Below are 19,449 nucleotides of genomic sequence, written 5' to 3'. Positions count from 1 at the left end.
TCCAGTTTCATTAGTTCTTTTTTGAACAATTCTGCTGAAACCACAATTTATAAGCAATGTCTAAATTTCATTAGTCACTTTTTACAATAGTATTATTTATTATTAATTTTGTGAGTTTCAAATTATTTCAATCACGACTGTGGAATATTCTTTCTTTAATGGAAAAGTACTAACAAATTTGTCCACGTCTGTATGTGTCGGTCAACCCACAAGAAAGGGTACCTGAAAAGCAAAACTAAAGCTTTTAAATACATAACTACGTCTGCATTCCTCTATTTGTTTCAGTTTGTTCCACATGAATGAAAACAGTATATGCATTCTAACTGAACTGCGATTATCACTATTTATATTTTCATTTAATCTGGTCTAAATCCATGTGCTACAGCCTTACGGTGACAAAACTGGGGGATATATTTGACTTCACAGAAGCTCTTTCTCTCACATATTAAAGACTCGTTCATAGATTTCATGATTTTATCTTTGCTAAAAAGTGCATTAATTGAAAAAAATGCAGATGTTTGCACCATCATAGCTGTTTTACACAGCAAGCTCAACAAAATTTATGTTTTAATATCTATCCAATATATCACTTTACTGTTGCTTATAAATTAAGCAGCTCCTTGGCAAAAGTCTTGTGAACTTTGCATGTAATATTTATTTATTTAAATGACTCCAAGTTAAAAATAAGGTGAAAAGGAGGTAGTTTCAACATGTATGCATGTAGGCTCCATTTCATGCATAACTTATCAGATTTGTTGATATTATGTAAGACAAGAAAAGACAAGTAAAGATGTGGACGGACAGACTACACCGGTGTGACAATGCTGGGTTTTCTTGGAACAAATCGAGACCAACGGGGAGCAAAAGACATATCTACTGTTACTGGAAGGAGCAACAGTAGATTTAAATAACACAGAAACATCATTCAAACATCTTTGTGGCCGGAGTCTAACCCTTACTTTAAGAGCTGAAGACCTTTCTTCACATTGTGTTCCATCTCTAAGAAATTATTTTCATTTTGCACCGCTGACAAATGGATCTGAGGTCTGTACTGAATGACAAAGACAGAAGCGCACACAGAACTCACACAAGGAAGTGATAGAGGAAGCATTTCCATCCAGCCGGCCTCTCCAGGAAGTTGTAAACATCGCCCTGCATGCTGGTCTTGATGTAAGGGCTCTGGAACTCCTTGTGATGATGACGCAGCCAGCTGGAACGAGGAAGAGGCGGTTGCACGGAGGTGATGGACGGCCTGTGCAGCAGCGCTGAGCCTTTTGTGTCAGCAGGCGGACGGGAGGGAACACGGGAACCGTTATTCACCAGAACGGGGTCCTGTCCCAGTGAAGCGGGCGAGCATTGACTGATGTCTGGTGCAGGAACCGCTAGAGCCGTGCTGCTGGTAGAAGTACCAAAGGAGTCAATGTTCATATCATTGTCCAGGCTCAGGCTGACACTCGTGCTGGCATATCCATTAGTGCTGTAATGTGTGAAAGGGCTCTCCATCCTCCTGTCACGATCGTGCTGCATGTGGCACATCATGTGTAAGGAGCGTGTCCGTCTCTCCCCCATGCTGACCCTCAGGATGATCCCACTCGGAGAGGGCCGACGCAGACTGGGACACGAGGTCTGACCGAGGTTCTGGTTGTGCGGGAAATCCCAGCGGGAAAGGAAACCTAGCTGGGCATGGCTAGCTGCCTGCAGCATAGAAGAGTACTCTTTGTTGGGCTGCAGTCATGTCCATATCTGCAGAAGAAGCGCCATATGTTAATATTTTAATAGAACTTTGAAAGGGCTTTTAGTAGTGAATAGATGAGGGGTCACAAAAATATGTGACCTCACCATCAGTGTTGCACGAAGTGTCTTCGGTTCTTTATATGACTAATCTTAATGCTGGAAAATTAATCTTAATACATTGCTGAGTATCGCATGGACATCTGCTACTCTAACAGGTGGCACTCAAATGAAAAAGAAAATGACTCATTCTAAAAATATCATCAGATAACAAGTTGGCAATAATAAATGCGGGTGCCTTGAATATGTTACTTTGAAACTGAAGATCGGAAACCTGATGTTTACAGAGGTGCTGAGGGCATATAATTGCACATGTGTCCCAGGTTTACACTGAAATATATCTAGAAAAGTTATAAGGCCATGGGTGTATCAAGTTTTTAAAGGCAGAAAAGAGGGAGGATTTTTTATGAATTAAAATCGAAAGTGATATTTGTGACAAAATCATGAATGGTGTGACATTGCACATTGCAAGTCATTTCCACCTAAACATGCAGGAAATGTTCTCAGCAAGACCTGGTGTAAAAGCAGCATCTTAATGGATGCATTTGCTGGATGTGGAAAACTTTCTACCCTTCCATCTGGGAAAGCAAAACAAAACTATTTTATAAAAGCATTTGCAGAAAACAATTCATGCAGTACTTAATGTTACTTTTCGGTTACATAAACATTTTACATCTACATGCAGTCGCATAAAAGCGATAATGCTGTGGATAATCACGGCCATGTGCATCTTTTGACCTCTCTTTCACCTTTCTCTCAATATTATATATTTATAGTCCCAGTTAGATGAAAGTTGAAGTCAAGCACATTGCTCAAAGGGAACTTATTCATGAATGTAAAAAAACTAATGAAAAAAACACATCACTAGTATATGAAACCGCAGCATGTTTTAAGCCAAAGCATGACACAGAATTTCATAAAATCTCAGCAAGTTCAAGACATGGCATTAAAAGGTTGCATCACTGAAATCCCTACAGCTTTAAAAACCAAAAAGGATAATATTTGTAGAAGAGTGGGCAGTTCAATGAGTGAATTGTACAGAAAGAAATTGTAATGTGAAACCATTTTGTCTGAAAATGACACAGAGCCTGTAATAAAATCAGGACAGGCTGACAACTCGACAATAAAACTTTCCATCCGCCCAATCAAAGCCATTTCCATTTGTTGCTGTCTACAGTGCCATTAATTAGAGCAGCCTTTGAAAGGTAGGAAGGTTATTCTTTGACGAGAAACTGAACCAGGAGGTAAGCTGGATGCTACCTATTGAGGATCGGAAAGAGTCTCATGGGACAAGAGACGTATGGTAATTGAATGCGACCCGCTCCATCCTCAACTATGGATGAGCTGATGACAGGAGCCACATGCACCGCTGTCTGCCTTTAGATAGAGTTTCTACCTTTAAAAACGACACACTCATGACACGCACAGTAAACTGTAAGACATATAGGCTTCTGCGGGACTCTAGAGTTACAGAGTATTGTCTGACTTTCCATTAAACTGAGCTGAGCCCAGTGGCCGTTCAACAATCACACTAGGTTATGCAGTCCCTGGAGAAATTGCAGTGGGTTAAGTGAGACTGCCCATCACTCGTCTCCCGAGAACCGCAAAAATGTATAAGTAAAATCTATTAAGGTGTGTGTAAATTGAGAAAAGATGAAAAATACACTAGTGATTTACATATGACCATCAGCTGTGAGTTCTGAGTAGTCTATGGGACTCAGACAACAATAAATAACTATAAGTGTGTATTAAAACTGTGTAATGCGTTTGTGGTGCGAAGTATACTGTATACCAGCAATTTCACCATCTCCAGTGAGCTAAAATTAGGCGTGTTAGGACATTTGTAGCATGCAACAAACAGCAACTGACCACTTGTGTGACATCCGCTGTACCAGTGTACTGTACATATTGTATACTATATGGGGGGTAAGCAGTATGCGGTTTCAAAAAATTATCCTCGTCTCCTATTGCTTCAATTTAGAGAAAAAAAACTGTTGTGAAACCAAGACATTCTTAATGACATAGTTTCACAACAGTGAGCAGTGCGAGACTTTTCTGCACATGTCAATGTGGCATTTATTTTTCTGGTGTAAAGACTTTAGTTTTGGGCATTTTGCTAACATTTGGATGCTTTTAGTACATAAACCAAGGCTGTTTAAAAAAAAAAAACTACTGCACACTTCACATACAATATACTGTAGTATTCAGTATGTGTTGGATAATGGTCCATTATTAGTGTGCAGTATGCCACCCTGAAAGCCCTTATGCTACAGAATAACCTGAAGCTGATCTTTTTCATAAATTGCTGATATGAAATTTCAGCCCGAGGTCTTATCTGTTCTCACAGAGGTCTAAGGTAGAGGTAAATTCATACAATAAATTGAGGTATATAGCTCGAGGTGCATGCTTTCCCTTCATTGGTGATTGAGGTGGGCATTAAGTTTAAATGTGTTGTTTGAAAAGAAACAGAACTCGACCAATTACAAACGTTCAGGTCTACAACCCTGGTTCATGGGTTCACAAAGGAGAGGACAGAAGAAAGGACCTCCAAAAGGACCCTACCTTTGTAAAATGCATGTTTCGTTTCCACATATTTATATCTTCTGTCCATAATAATGATTCAAGTACAGATTCCATTCTCTTCTATTCAATGTTGGGAAATGTATTTCACCATTGGATGGATACATGACAAAATCATAAATAATAACCCTTGTCAAGCAATAAGTGTCCAGATTGCCTGACGGGTGTGAAGCCTATAATTGTGAGCTTCATTATGAGTGTAATTGTTTGAATAAACTTTTGCAATTATGAGCTCAGAGGGTCCACCTTCAGGCGTGGAGATTAGGATGCTTTAATGAAACTGTCCAATACACTATTGGTGACTTTCATTTTCTCTTTAATTTCTTGAATTTTAGTTACTTCTGTCGTGGTGTCCACCAAAACTCTGTGAGCTTTCATCCTTACTGATGTGCGATATAAATATGCAATGTCCAGTTGTCATCTAAAATTCCTTTGGTTGGTTTAGCAGTAGGGATGGGAGACCATAAGGCAGGGGTCACCAATCCTGGTCCTCGAGGGCCGGTGTCCTGCATGTTTTAGATGTTTCCCTGCTTTAACACACCTGATTCTAATTAATCATCGTCACCAGCTTGTCATCCAGGGCTGCACAATTCTGTTAATGACACAGTCACTTGTATCATGGTGCAATGAAGCAGGGAAACATCTAAAACCTGCAGGGACACTGGCCCTCGAGGACCAGGATTGGTGACCCCTGCCATAAGGTGCTAGACAACGCTTCCAGATATCAGTTAAATACTGAATTAAATAAAACTGAAACTGATATTTGAACATGAAAAACTCCTTTGTGCTGCTTTAACATTCTCATTTATTTAATGATGAATATTGCCTGGTTATAAGTGATTGATCTTATTTATATGTATATATTTATTACAATATAATTGTATTTTTTCTTTGATTTGTTTTAAATAAACTATACAGTAATTTGTAAAAGAAAGTACACACTATCAAATATTTAAAATAATGTCGCAAAAATGAACAGCAGTACATATGATATTATCCCTATTATTAAATGTCCTTATTTAATTATTTAATTAACTAAAACTAAGCCAAAATGAAGAAGTGCTGTATAAAATACTACACCACACAACGAATATATATATATATATATATATATATATATATATATATATATAGGACCATCAAGCTAATCATATTTCATTTTTAATGCTATTTTATTAAGTGTTGTAGATTTTTTGTAGCTCTTGGTAGGGTTTAGTTGTATAGAAATCCCAACAATATTGGTGTGTAGCTTCAGAGAAAACTTTTCCACATTAAATCGCTCACTTTTTATTCGACAAAACAAAAGTAATTCCTGAAAGCGCTTATAGACTTGGTAAATATGAAGCTGCATTTTCAATTTAAGGTTGAGTCCCTTTTGGATTTTTCTCCATGCAACATGCAACGGTCTTAAGCACTGTCATTCAATCAACAAAACACAAATGTACAAGAAAAATGTAGACCCTTACCTTAAACTCCAAACCTATGTTGTTATCACCAGCGAATGACCTGTGAGCAGGCTACCTCTGAAACACACCACAAGTTCTTATTCTCCGATTTTTCTTATCTTTTTTCAAGAAAATAAGATCCAATCCACAATAACATCAATCAGAAGTTATACACCAGTGCGCACGAATACAGACAACCTGTAAAATAGAGAAATTGTGGCTTTGCTTCAGTCGGCTGCTGCCAGCAGGATGGGACCTTCTCTTGAAGCCGCATCTGTGCCTGTGCGCATGCTGCATTCACTGGTCAGGGGAAATTATCCACCTGCGCAACAAAGTGGTACCCAAGCGGTTTTCTATCTTGATTGATGAATCTCAAGAAATACAATAAAGTTAAAGGTGCTGAAATATTTTACAGCAAATTTAAAACATAAAAATTAGTAAGCAGCGGGACTCATCTTCCAGACAGTATCAGGTTCAATATTGAGTAGGAATGACCACAAATTAATTATTTCTATTATTTTTGAGATATGGTCACAATTTTAGTGGCGTGTGTTTATACATTGATTTAGCAATAAGGGCGGGCTTTGTTTTCTTAATAAAGATGCGACCGAATCAACACGTGGACAACATGAGAGCAATGCATGACATGGTAAGAGAGGAGAAAAATAAACAACAGTTTATACGAATAAGTTACGTCACACAGTACTTTAGGATCCCTCTCCATATGTCGTTTCCACTCCACTGTGAAACCACATATCAGAATTTAAATCCTTTTTTATCCCAATTATGTTTGTAACCGTGCTCAATTTAACCAATACTTTAAAATAAATTACATAAATACGAAAGAACAGGCGATTAACCAGGCTATAAACATGCACACGTGCAAATTTGGCAGTGTGCTACAATCGGTAAACTGTAAAAGAGATTGTATATTCCAATAACCTTGCTACGGACTCTCTTCTTATACGTCTTGAATGTCAGTTTCGGCTTTCTTTAAACCACTAAATCAAGAAAACAGAATCTTGCTTTAAACTTTAGTGTTATGTCATGAAGTAAGCCCACATCAACGTCAAAGTACCTGAGAGTTCGGATTTTACGAGGGCATGTGAAGGTAACACGTCTTTCATAAATCAGCAGCTGGCAGAGCAGCAGGTTTCACGTGAACAGTAATGCAAGTTCAGCAAGGAAATAAATGCGGGATTACAGCCATTAATGGTTATTAAATATTATATTAAAGCTGTTTTACGAATGTATTGCCGTTACCTTATTAATTTGCAACCATCACTAAATCGGCACTTTCATTCATCTGCAGGAGATTTAAAATTTTCTAAATTCCACGTAACAGCAGCTTCGCGTTTGCAAACTGTCCCACACAGGCTTCCGTAGCCAGCAGGAAAACATGGCGTCTCTCGGCAGTAAGGTGTTTCTGTGTGTAGGTCGAACAAATGTTTCTCGTTTTGGACTTAAAGAATCAGCAAACAGACTCGCATACTCCACTTTGGCGCCTGTAAATTCCCACCCTGGAAATAAAGGTGAGTTTGACTTAAACATAGTTCCCGCTAGGGTGCTTAAAAACGCTTTTACGAAAGCAACACGCCTCCTCTCTGGAAATGCTGCAGCTCTGCTCTTAATGTCGAAACTTGATTAATTTATCAGAATAAACAGTTTTTTTAAGCTGTTTGAATCCCCCCCCGTGTCATTATGTTTGCATTTTGTAAAGGATAAACCAAAACCCACAGAGAAGTCATGCCAGAATGTAAAATAAACTAAAATAAAATGACCTTAGAGAGACGCCGTGACATCAGGCAAAAGGCAGCAGATGTTCATATCCAGAAAACTTTGAAGTAGAAAAAGCTATTTTAAAAATAAAAAATATAGTTATCATTCATAAGGTCCAATTGACAAGTTTAGAGATTGGTAAGATGGTCGTACATTTGATTTTGAAATGTTTACTCCAAAATCCTGCATGTCGTCTAGGTTCTCTGGGTTGTTATTAAACTCACAATAAAAGCACTTTCAGGACATTTCACGGGACAAGTAAACGAGCTTAATGCCAGTTCAGTACAGTCCAATTAAATTATAGTTCAATTACTTTCTAGTTAGTAACAATCCATTTATAATTGTTATACTTGTATTGATTTAATGATTATTAATATCAAAGCAGCACAGTCTGACCTTGGGTTGAATTTACACGCATGTCTATTCCTGGAAAGATCAGTGATTTGAATCTTAAATGTTTGCTATTTGTAGGGCTGTTCGATTTTGCCCAAAAATAAAATCTCGATTTTTTTCTCTCAAAATCCGATTTTCGATTACGATTATTTTGTGAATTGACAAAAGGCAAAGAAATTATTTCAAATATGGTGTTTTTTTATTGAACATTTGCCCCATTGGGCTTTAGGTGCAAACTTTGCTCTTATTAAACCAAAAATGAATGAATAAAGTGCAAAGCTCTGTAAAATAAGTTGAAAAAAAGTTTTAAAAAAATATAATAAAATATAAAGTTTTATCTCTGGAAAAAAAATCAGCAAATCAGCACTTGCAAACATACAGTAAGTTATATTTCCAATTAAATAAAACAAGACATTTTCTAATTAAACTAAACTGGGTCTTTGCATGCTAAATAATAATGCAACCCATGAAGGAGGTAGAGGTGTGTAATGTCAGTCATTACATTTGCTATTCACATTTGCAAGTTTTTTGCAAGGAACACGAGCCGGTCTACCGCTTGAGGGATGCCCGGTGGCATGTTACAACGCCCCCTCCTACACTAAAGAGCCTCTCCGATGGGGCACTTGTCGCAGGTATTGAGAGGTATTTCCATCAATCATTAATATGGTATCAATCATTAATATGTGTGCAGACAAGGTAAAAAAATTTTTTAAATAAATAAATAAAAAAAAAATGAATAATCGATTTTACGAGTTTCACGTTTTAACATTGTTCTAATTACATAATCGCGATTACGATTTAAAATCAATTAATCGAACAGCCCTAGCTATTTGTGAACAATATTGTTGCTGTATGAGACTAAATTAGTAGGAAATTACCCTTCTCAGATTGATGAACAAAAGTTGATTCTCTAAGACTATTGCCGTCATGGCCAGGTCTCTCTTGTAAAAGAGGTTTTTAATCTCAACAATACTTTTTTACTTGGATAAATAAAGGATATATACAGTAAATATTGCTGATGTCTCTCCTACTTGGCAGTGTGTTAATGCAAACTTGAATACTCCAGAACATCAAAATGCAAGAAAATGTGCTGTTCTCCAGATGTTAACACATACTGATCATCACTTTTCAAGTGGATTTTATGAGCAACATATTTGTACTCTGTACAATCTTAATTCCTATGGGATTAGAAAAGATTTAATCACACACCGCTTCTGTATTTTCACTAGGTAAGGGCCTTTTTTTTCAAATTGTGTACACTATATCCTGATCATTAAAGTCTTCAAAAGAGGCAGCACTTTCTTTTTCACATGACTGTAATTACATAGTACTAGTCGCATCTGCAAATGCTCAAACAAATAATGGCCCTTAGGAAACCGTACATGTCCAGACTTATCAGTTTGAGAAGCGTGGGATGCTTTTCAGGGACTTTAGGGTGATTTTATAATGTGCAAACAGTGTTTTGTGTGATGACGTAGCTTGAAATTCTTTACATTTTTAGGCTTTCCAGATAAAAATGGTAGAGGACCCTTCCGGAGAAAACCCAGAAGAGACGTAAGTTTACAGCTTTTTTAGTTATTTATATTTTCACTTTTAATTCTGAATTTAAAAAGATTGGTGATGAATTGTCATATTTATTCATGTACTGCTTTTTAAACCTAATGGAAAATAAAAATCTCTGTCTTTGCCGAATCAGCCAGGGGAGCCGAGGACAGAAAAGATGGCAGTGGATCAGGACTGGCTTGCAGTTTATCCATCTGCGACCCCCTTCAGGCCCAACTCCATCCCCCTGCCTGTGAGGATGGGCTATCCTGTGAGAGGAGGCATCCCCCCAGAAAAGAAGGGCAACTTGGAGCTAATTAAGGTCAGATCTTGTTACCTACAAGGAACCACATGTCTGATAAATGTTGTCATTTATAGACAAAATCTCTAATTAGACAAAATGATAAATTTGCTCAAATTTAAATTTGGATATGTAAGATTGAGGACTGACTGAACCTCTCTTGAAAAACTGAAATATTCCAAATAAAATGTTTATTCAGTTCTATCATGCTGTGACTGGATTAGTATGTCATTGGTTAACAGTGTAGAGTTAAAGGGGACCTATTATGAAAAACATGTTTTTTCTTGCTTTAAAGGAGCATGAGGCAGGATAGAGGCAGGATTTATGAAAAAAATTCGTATATGTTTCAAGTTTTTTTTAGTAATAAGTCAGGTGAAGCGTTCCAAACCAAAAAGAATGAGCCCTCTATGGTATCTCTCCATTGCCTTGAACAGGCTGTGTGCTGCAAAATGTGCTGCAATTCGGAGTCCGAATTTCCCACGCTGTCCTGCGGATGTGACGTCACATGACGCTGCATGCGCGTTCTCCCCGTTCTCCCGTGCCGGCTTCGCTGTTGGCTGCAGTACCCCCGACGGCCGTCGTGGCGAAGGGTGGCGCTAGAGAGTCTCATTTCTTAAAAGGAGCCTCATGCTCCTTTAACATATATAAAGTTGTCTCCCCTCAGCCTGCCAACTCAGAGGAGGAGGAGGAGGAAAGCAACCAAATTCTGCAGTGTCTGTACAACTGACCGGATGAGCCATCCAGTGTCATGTGGCTTCTACGAGCCGTTCAGATTCTGCTCCCTTTCGTTACGTAACCAAAATGCAACTTGCATCGGTTGGCCTCCGATGCGTGAAACCACGCCGACAACTAACTCCGCCAGCGGTGTATCGCGTCATTCAGGCAGCCAATCAGCACAGTGCCTCATTATCATAGCCTCCCCGCCCACTCAGAATCCCGCATAGATAATGAGGTTAGAGAATGGGAAGATAAAGACATGGCTCAGAGGCTGAATTTCTAATTTATTTAGCAAAAACAATCAAAAGCTTGTTTTTAAGACATTTAAGGCCTGTTTAAAATAGGTATTAGATGTCATAATAGGTCCCCTTTAATTATGGCATGCATGTACTGATGGAGCGCTTTCTGCTTTGCTGCATGAGTGTCATGGCTGCATCTCTTTGCCCGGATTACTGAGCTGCTACATCCAGACACCAGCTGCTCCATCTGGACTCACGCCACTTGCCGATCCCCGACTTACACTCATCACAGCTGGAACTCGGCTGGCTGGCTAACAATATTGATTGCATTCTCGCATGCTGTGATGAGTTTTGATGCTGTGCCTCTCATTACTTTTGTTTAATGCCTGAAATATTGTCTTTTTTTAACTATAACTTAAAGTTGAGTGTTTATCCAATCTGAAAATAAAAATGAGACCTATGAGAAGCTTATTTGATGTCAGAGTGGGATATTTTTTTATAATTGTATATCTTATATAATATTGTTTTCTCAAATAATCAAGGGGATTTTGTTCTCCACATTGTTTGCCATTCCTTTTTTAAAATCAGTGTATTCTGAATTCGAGCAGTGAATACTTTAATCAGGAACATCATTAAAAAACAACTCTAATCTGTGAGTGATGCTCCCACATCTCTTAAAACAAGAGTGAATCAGTGAATGCAGGAAAAACTTCATTTCATCCAAAGAGACATTACAGGACTCCAGCGTCTTCATGCATTTTCCCCGTCCTAATCAGCTCCACATGTTGTTCAGTTCCTGTGATTCCAGAACCAGGGAAGTTGGATCTGCGCATTTCAGTTTTTATTCAGAGACAAAGTTTTCTTTTCCTTTCCTGGCCCATCCACCACATTACCTTTTACAAGCTACATAACCAAAGCTTTAGGTCATTCTGGTTTAATGAAGAAAGCTGAGGCTGGTCATGTTTCCATAGGTTTCAGAAGCATTTACCTGATCTCTCTCTCTCTCTCTCTCTCTCTCGTTGTGTTTCAGATACCAAACTTTCTGCACTTGACACCGGCAGCCATCAAGAAGCACTGTGAAGCTCTAAAACGTAAGATGCTGGTTTGGTTACAGGGACTTCTTACTGTGTGTGATAGTTTAGCTGTATAATTTAATATTACAGACTTGTTCAGCTTATAAAAAGAAACCTGTTCTTGCTTTCAGCTTTCTGTACAGAGTGGCCCTCAGCCTTGGACACCGATGCCAAATGTGACATGGACTTTCCCGTTAAAGTCGAGAGCACGGACTACATGTCTGCAGGCCAGTCCCTCAGAAACCCTTCAGCTCGTATTGTTCACCTCAAAGTGAGTGTTCCTTCTTTTCCATTTGCTCCCGGCAGTTTCTCTGAGCAAAGCCGAGTTCTGTGCTTGTATAGAGCAACAAGCTCAACTCAACGCTTGAGATTAGAGATTTAGATGGATCCACAGTGTCCATCTGAGGTCATGTCAGGTCAGGGTGATTTATCTAGAGCGAGGTTCATTCTTAAACCTAAGAAATTATACTCTTAAGTCTGCAGAAAGATTAGTGCCAGAGGAGCGTTTTACATTTGTTCGCGTGCTTCGTTGCTGTTCTCGGGTCAGATTATTGTCTTGATCTTTTGAAAATGTTCCTTGTTTTTGTTTTTCTCTAAACAAAAGTTGGGGGTAAAAAGTGACATTAACATTTTGCTGTTGACATATTTGCTGAGAAATGTAATTCTTCTTAATCCCCACCAGCACTAATCCATCAACATGCAATCCTCCCAACAGCGCGGAGCCATACACGTGAACACATTTAAAACACATGACAACAAAGATCTGGGAGAAAAATGATATTCCAAAGAAAATGAAAAGACAGCTATGTAGTACAATATAAGGTCACCATTGAACATTCATCAAACAAAGAGTTTATTTGAGTTTGTTCAGTTTGATTTTATTGTACGTTTCTGTAGTTTACATCTTAACAGTCTGCTGTCTTAGACGTCTAATGTGTTATTCACACTGACATTTTCACTGATGTCAAAAGAAAATCCAACTGTACGAGATACGGTGTGAACTTTGATCAATATGCCGTGTTTCTCAGGCGGAAATCATTTTTGCCACTAATCACCAGCCAGCTGTTCCTCTGAAACATTACCTTAGGTTATAGCAGCAAGGTAGGAATTATACATTAATCCAGGTGGATTAAATTAGAACAGATTGGAGAGCAAATCTCACTCAGTGGAATTCCAAATCCAGAACAAGTTGACTAAGACCACAAATGTTGGTCAAAAGAAACTGAAATAATCCCTGACTGATAAACCTGTGTACTATATTCAAACTTAGTCGGGCTGAAACTGATGAGTCTGAAGGCCTTCTGACGCATCCTCCGTTTAAATTTTAACCACTTTACTGTCTTTGTGTGTTTGTTTACACAGTATTGAGTGACCTCAGAAGGGGATCCCTGTTGCCTGGGTTACATACAAAAGTACTAGTGTCAAACTGATAAGCCAGAGCTGTAGAGAACAATGTAATCAAGTGTCTGTTTTCTGTTATCTCTGCAAGAAGCTGACGTGATTCTGGGCCACAGCGCAAGAGCTGGGATTTCACAGGAAAAAAAAACTTTTGATGACTAGTCAAAGAAAGCAAACAGTTGTTAGTTTTGTTTTGAAGTTTTATTTTTAAAACTGGAGAGAGATATAGGCTGGAAATATGGCAGATCTGCCTGAAAATCTGTGTTTCTTTCATCACAAAAACTTTTGCGAGCGTAATGGTGGCTAAAGTGTTGAGTTAGGTTCTTTAGTGATGTCAGTTATGTCTTTCCAGGTCAAGCTGTCAAGTTTGAACCTGGATGACCACGCACGGAAGAAAATGCTCAAACTTGTTGGTGAGAGATACTGCAAAGACACGGATATCCTCACCATCACGACAGACAGGTAAACTCTGCCTCCTGAAAATACAGGGTTGGGGGGGGGGGTGCACCAATGCACCAAATCATTTTTATTCTTCTTTCTTCTCTTCGCCAGCTGCCCTCTGAGGCAGCAGAACTACGACTACGCCATGTACCTGCTTACCGTTCTCTTCCACGAGTCTTGGGTGAGTAACACAGTTTTTATTTGTATTTATTTTTTCTTAATCCACTCTGCTTTTGTCAATCAAACCCTTACGTCTCTCAACCTAAAGCCCAGACTGGGGCAACATTAATCACAGATGCTCCTCAGATACTTGAAGAATCATTTCAGGGGTAAATCACCTCTACGTCTTTTATAAGATGGTTAAGAGTGTAAAAGAACCAAAACGGTGTGAATCAGAGGAGTTTTGAGTGAGAAAAACGCGTGTTTGCAGTAAAATGACCATTTCCTCCTACAACAAAAGCTCCTGTTTGGTATGGTTTTTTTTGTTTGTTTTTTTTATTTATCGTTGCTGTTTAGGCTTATTGATTAGTATAAAAACTAAGCGTCCCGTCTTGAATTGATGTAGTTTTTCAGAAAATGGATATACGTTTCCAGGTAGATGGACATGAGGCCCTTGATAAGCGTAATTAAGTATTAAGTATGACGTGTTAAGTTTGGTATAGACATGTCAGGCATGTTTGCACGTGCATCTCCTCCAGGTCACCTCCACCTTGTTATAAGTCACTACACGTCAACAACAAATGTGGCACAAACTGGTGCCGGTAGATGCAAAGAGTTCATGGCCTCTGCCTCTAACTCTTGTCAGTTTGGTCATAAATATCTCAGTACTGATCAGTCAACCTGTACAGACTTGGAACAACAGGGTTGTGAGAGGTGGAAGGGGATGGTCAAGTGATGACCAGGTGACTGTGTTGTCTTGCTATAATTAGGATTGCACTCACGTTAATCTCCATAGAACCAAATGTTGGATCAAACTTCACCTAAAGAGACTTGACAGTAAACATAAAACTGACAAAATCAAATCAATTCTTCTTGTTTTATAATTGTATTCCTTAGTGGAGCGGTCAGTGTGCCACAGTGACATACATGCTGATCAGAGCTGTGGGTTAAATCCCCTGGCCCTGAGCCTGTCAGTGATGAGGTCATTTAAATATCACTAGATGCCAGCATTTAAACGCCTGATATATCTCCTTGGATCCTGATTGCTGCTTACTAATTGTTGTTTTTTGTTTTTTTTCCTCATCAATCTTGCTCAGCGGTGTGAAAGACTGAGTTCATTTTGCAGGCATCAGAATCTTCCGCGGATCCGCGGAATTCCGCGGATTTTGGTCTCAGCAAAAAGTTTCCGCGGAACGGGGAAAAAAAAAAAAATCCCCAAACAACGGACTCGAAAACGCGATGCGCCAGGCCAGAAAAGAAAAAAATAATATGCAAAAAATAAGCGACGTATCCTATCTATCCATTCATTCAGAAATCAAAAATCATTTCCATTTGGGAGCCTCTGTGCGGCGCTGAATATGCAATGCAGTTTTGCGGTGTGCTTTTCATTGAAATGACTGGAGGCAACACGTTGCGGCAGTGAGTGAAGCCTGAATTATGGTTCTGCGTTAAATCGACGCAGAGCCTACGGCGTAGGGTACGCGTCGACGCGCACCGTACTGTGCGGCCGCGTACCCTACGCCGTAGGCTCTGCGTTGGTGTAACGCGGGACCATAAATCAGACTTAAGTCCCTTTAGGCTAATACTGTGAGAAATAACCTCTCATAATAGCGGTACTACAGTTAATAAATGTAATAAATGCTCCTACTGCCGTTTCTGCTGGCTACTGAGTCCCCTAAGTGGCGAGTGAGTTTTAACTAACCAGCGTCAGATTCACGCACAGTACACAAACTGTGATGTTAGAGAGCCACCTTTTGGTCAATTTAAGCAACCGCATCGCCAGCTGCTTGACAGTGGCTAAACTCATTAGTTTACTGTTTCTGTTGTTATTGTCTATGCAATTGTGAAAAAAATGGCAAAATAAATGAAAAACTGAACAACCGCATTCCGTAGGTTATTCGGTACTCAGTATTCAGCCAAGTCTTTAAATTTTATTCGGCTTCAGGTTCGGCCTCCAATTTTCATTTTGGTGCATCCCTAGTTTTTTTGGTGGGAAAGGGGGATTCTGGCCATTGTAGAAGTTTAAGATATAATTATCTTCATTTCAAGATTTATTCATGCATGAAGAATTACCCATGATGATGAATGCTCGTTATTATGTTATCAAAATGCATCATTCTGTGCAAAAATTCTGATTTTTTGTGTGTGTATTCTTGCATTGATAAAAGATGTGATTATGGAGCTTTGAGACCACCAGAATGCCCCATTTTGAGTCTATTTTTCAAAATTTTACGGGGGTCATGCCCCCGGACCCCCCTATAGGGTTCGGGCGCGTTGCGCCCTCACTCGTCCACGTCAAGAATTGTCCTCTTTTTTTAGGGCAAGCCGTTCTGATGCCTGATTTTGGAGGTATCAAGGCTTGAACGGGCAGAAGTATAGCAAACGGCAGCATTGTCCGGTTGACATTTCCCCACACATGGGTGGAAAACAGACTCCCCTATCAGATGTTGACCCTCATTCACGTCAAGCCAGCCAGAGAAATTAGCTGCCAGATCATCAGCCCCAGAACCATCACATGAATCTGCAGGGTGACGTCAAAGAAAACGTACCCTGTTATCGTGCAGCTTCTGCCTTTTTTAGAAGCTCTTCCCATCAGGCCACATGAAAGAAAAGTGTCCGTTGAGAGAAGGCGTTTGAGGCAGGAAGCGCAACACTGTCCGCTGCCCTTTCGGACTCACAATGGAATGCACAGTGCTTGTCCAGCGGACTTTTGGAAGATGTAAAAGTGGCAAAGTGATCAGGTGGTAACACAAGCACACAAAGAAGCCAATTGTCAGCAGCCACTCATGTGATGGTATCTCCCCATTTGGAGAGACGGACCTCGCCCGCTGAGTCTAGAGAGTGTTAATGCAGAGCCGTGTCAGGGCTGAGTGCTCAAAATATTTCTCCCTCATGAAGAGGCGTTTAGTCTAATGCCCAACACCTGTCCTACCAAGGAGGGACAAATATGTGGCGGGTACACTCAGTCACTCAGGAAAACAGGTGGCCTTTTGTCTTCTGGTAAGTCATCAGATATGAATGCAGGGACTGGCTCCCTGGCATGAAATATAGATAAAATTGACTCTAAATGTAACACATAACAGTTTTGCTGTGTAAAAAAAACGGTATTTAGGGCTTCTTTTTTGTGAGGCACATTTTTCCTTTAGTTGGAGGATAAAGGTTATTTATTTGTTGTTGTTTTTTTTAAGATGCGACTCATCTCTGTAGCATCTAGTTGTCCTCTCTCACAGGAATCTGGGCTAGCCCACAACGGGATGCTGCAGGGATTAAATATGTATGGGAATGATGCCGGCGATTAACCTCTGACCTCTGGCCGGGTCGCAGCAGAACCGCGGCCCGGTTCATGCCCTGCTTTAAGCTGCTCAATAATGGATTGTTTTTCAGCGAATGGGATGATTGATGGCTAGATGGCAAAAATAAAAACCTATATATGGAGAAACTGTCCATCGAGTTACACTCAACTCAACACCATAAAGCATCCTAGTTTGGCTAATTTTAAAAGATTCCCAACCCTCAGAAGTTGGGGATAGCGTTGACTTGGGTACAAGATAAGATCGATTATTATCACCTGGGTCTGTGATGTCACAAAACCCTCCATAGCTAAACAGTTCACTGGATGATATATTTTCGGACTCAGGCAACCTAAAACTAAGCAAAGCCTTACCTTAATTAAAAAAGACTTTTTAATAATGTCCATTTTTTCCCCCCCCTGATTCTCCAGAAATTCGAGCCATGGGAGGCTGAGAAGTCCGTGGCGGACAGGGAGGAGTACATCTGGGAGGACAGCCCGTCCCAAAAGAACATTCTGGACGTGCTGCTGAGAATGAAAGTGGCCGGAGAGGGAGATGACCAGGAAGCAAGGGATCAACTGCTGGAAAGGCGGGAGGTGCAGGAGTATAAGGACTCGGTCGTGAGGCTGAAGAATGAAGGAGAGAGCGAGAGCACCATGCTGCAGTACAAAGAAGCTGTGAAGAAAGTGCTCAGTCTGTAATATCACATACAAATAAATGTATTTACACGACGATGGTGACCAAGAGCAGCAAGGATTTGAAGCCACTGAAAACATCCGTCATAATTGTGACTTCAGATATCATTTGGGACTTTAACATTGTGATAATTAACAAGAGATGACTGTAGCTGAAAGCTGCAGGAAATGGGACACAGCCCCAAGGGTCTCAACAGCATTGTACTTATTTCCCCAAATAAATTTGCACCCATCATGTTAGTTGTATGCCGTGACATTTATCACAAAAATAAAAGTCTAATGTAAGCTGTTAAGTGTTGCATGAGCAAGGGTCAAAGCTTTCATGTAATAAAAGCCTCATTCTCCTGTCCCGGCTCCCGTCCCCCTCTCATCGTTATCAAGTCGAGCAGCAGCTCCTCAATGAAAGGAAGCTTTCAGCTGCAGGCTGTTGAACAGCCCTCCTCTCTTAAAGACTTTTTGTCTGCGGTCCGTGCACTTTTAGGTCAGAGGCGATCCAGCGCTGAAAAGATGTCCAGGACAGTTTAACACTGAAAGCTACGAGGCAAAAAGTCAGTCTCTTCAAATTAACCGCTGAGCCACATGTGAATTGTAGCCGTTAAGTGCTCAAGAAAGCAGATGCCACTCTTTTATTTTTTTCCTTTAAGTTTGGCATCAATATCAGTGAAGTAAAATCTAAGTGGACCCAAAAGGTTAAATAGATGTTCTTAAGTACCTACAGTTACTGTACTTGTATCCAAAGTCACTGTAATTGTGTTTTTCTGAGTGATATAAACTATTTTCTGTGACGAAGGGGTTGAAACGGCAGGGACCATGCCTTGACTAACTCACAAAGCCCCCCGGCATAACCGTAGCCCCCAGCTTAAATGACTCCTGCTGCAGCTGGTGGCCCCACAGGACGGTAATATGAAGTTGTCATCCCCAGGCACTCATGAAAGTGCCCCTCCTACAGGCCGGGCCCTCGTGTGGGACCCCAGTAAAGGACACAAGTGCGACTGCATTTCCCTGCTTCACCTCACCCAAATGAACGTCATTAACAGACTTGTGCAGACCTTGATGACATGCTGAGGATGACCATTAAATTGAATCCCGTGGGTTAGAGCTGGGAAGCATCTGCATGCAGGACGCCAGACCTCAAGGACGGGAATTGAAGACCCTTGTCCTAGAGCACGCATCGGACTCCAGCCGTCCTGCATGTTTTAGATTCAAGTTATGGGTCGTTATCAGCTTGTCGTCGAGGTCTGGCCAAGTCCGTTAATGACCCAGTGATTTATATGAGGGTGTGCTGAAGCAGGGAAACATCTAAAACCTGCAGGACTCCTGACCTGGAGCACTCAGGTTTGAGAGCCCTGCCCTAGACTGTTTTTGTTCATGTGTACTGGTAAAGGTGGCAAGGTAAAGAAAACTCTGGACCTCTTGGTTCAGGCTGCTATTCCAGCCAACCTCATAAAATGAAGTGAAAATGAAGGATGTGTGAAATCTAAACTGATGTCTCTGACTCTGTATTGGTAAGGTAGGTACATCCATCCATTTTCTATACCCAGAATGTTTCCATTCTTATTTAGATTAAGTGGTACTAAGTATGATAAGTACATTATTACATTCATTT

General features: G+C 40.1%; 2 protein-coding genes across 3 annotated transcripts in view; one reads left to right on the top strand and one right to left on the bottom strand.

The window, feature by feature from the left end:
* The window catches only part of kcnq1.2 (potassium voltage-gated channel, KQT-like subfamily, member 1.2), a 220,983-nt gene extending 214,945 nt beyond the window's left edge, over nt 1-6,038 (bottom strand). The window contains exons 1-3 of one of the 2 annotated variants that reach the window (XM_061721107.1): nt 6,015-6,038; nt 5,838-5,894; nt 1,088-1,743 (exon numbers count right to left, since the gene is read on the bottom strand). In XM_061721107.1, the coding sequence (XP_061577091.1) occupies nt 1,088-1,704 (617 nt within the window). In that variant the 5' untranslated portion in view covers nt 1,705-1,743; nt 5,838-5,894; nt 6,015-6,038. Of the gene's footprint in view, nt 1-1,087; nt 1,744-5,837 lie in introns of both variants that reach the window. The other variant, XM_061721108.1, reaches the window with a different exon arrangement.
* Nucleotides 6,039-7,189: 1,151 nt separating this feature from the next.
* Nucleotides 7,190-18,190, top strand: mrps35 (mitochondrial ribosomal protein S35). The gene is made up of 8 exons (XM_061721112.1): nt 7,190-7,348; nt 9,490-9,542; nt 9,685-9,852; nt 11,818-11,878; nt 11,992-12,131; nt 13,611-13,720; nt 13,811-13,880; nt 17,580-18,190. Exons 1-8 carry the CDS (start codon nt 7,216-7,218, stop codon nt 17,847-17,849), a joined length of 1,005 nt encoding a protein of 334 aa, XP_061577096.1. The 5' UTR covers nt 7,190-7,215; the 3' UTR covers nt 17,850-18,190.
* Nucleotides 18,191-19,449: the final 1,259 nt, after the last annotated feature.

The sequence above is a fragment of the Cololabis saira genome, chromosome 5 (genome assembly GCF_033807715.1).
Source record: "Cololabis saira isolate AMF1-May2022 chromosome 5, fColSai1.1, whole genome shotgun sequence".
In the NCBI taxonomy this organism is placed as follows: Eukaryota; Metazoa; Chordata; class Actinopteri; order Beloniformes; family Belonidae; genus Cololabis; species Cololabis saira.
This window is presented reverse-complemented; position numbering and strand designations above follow the sequence as displayed.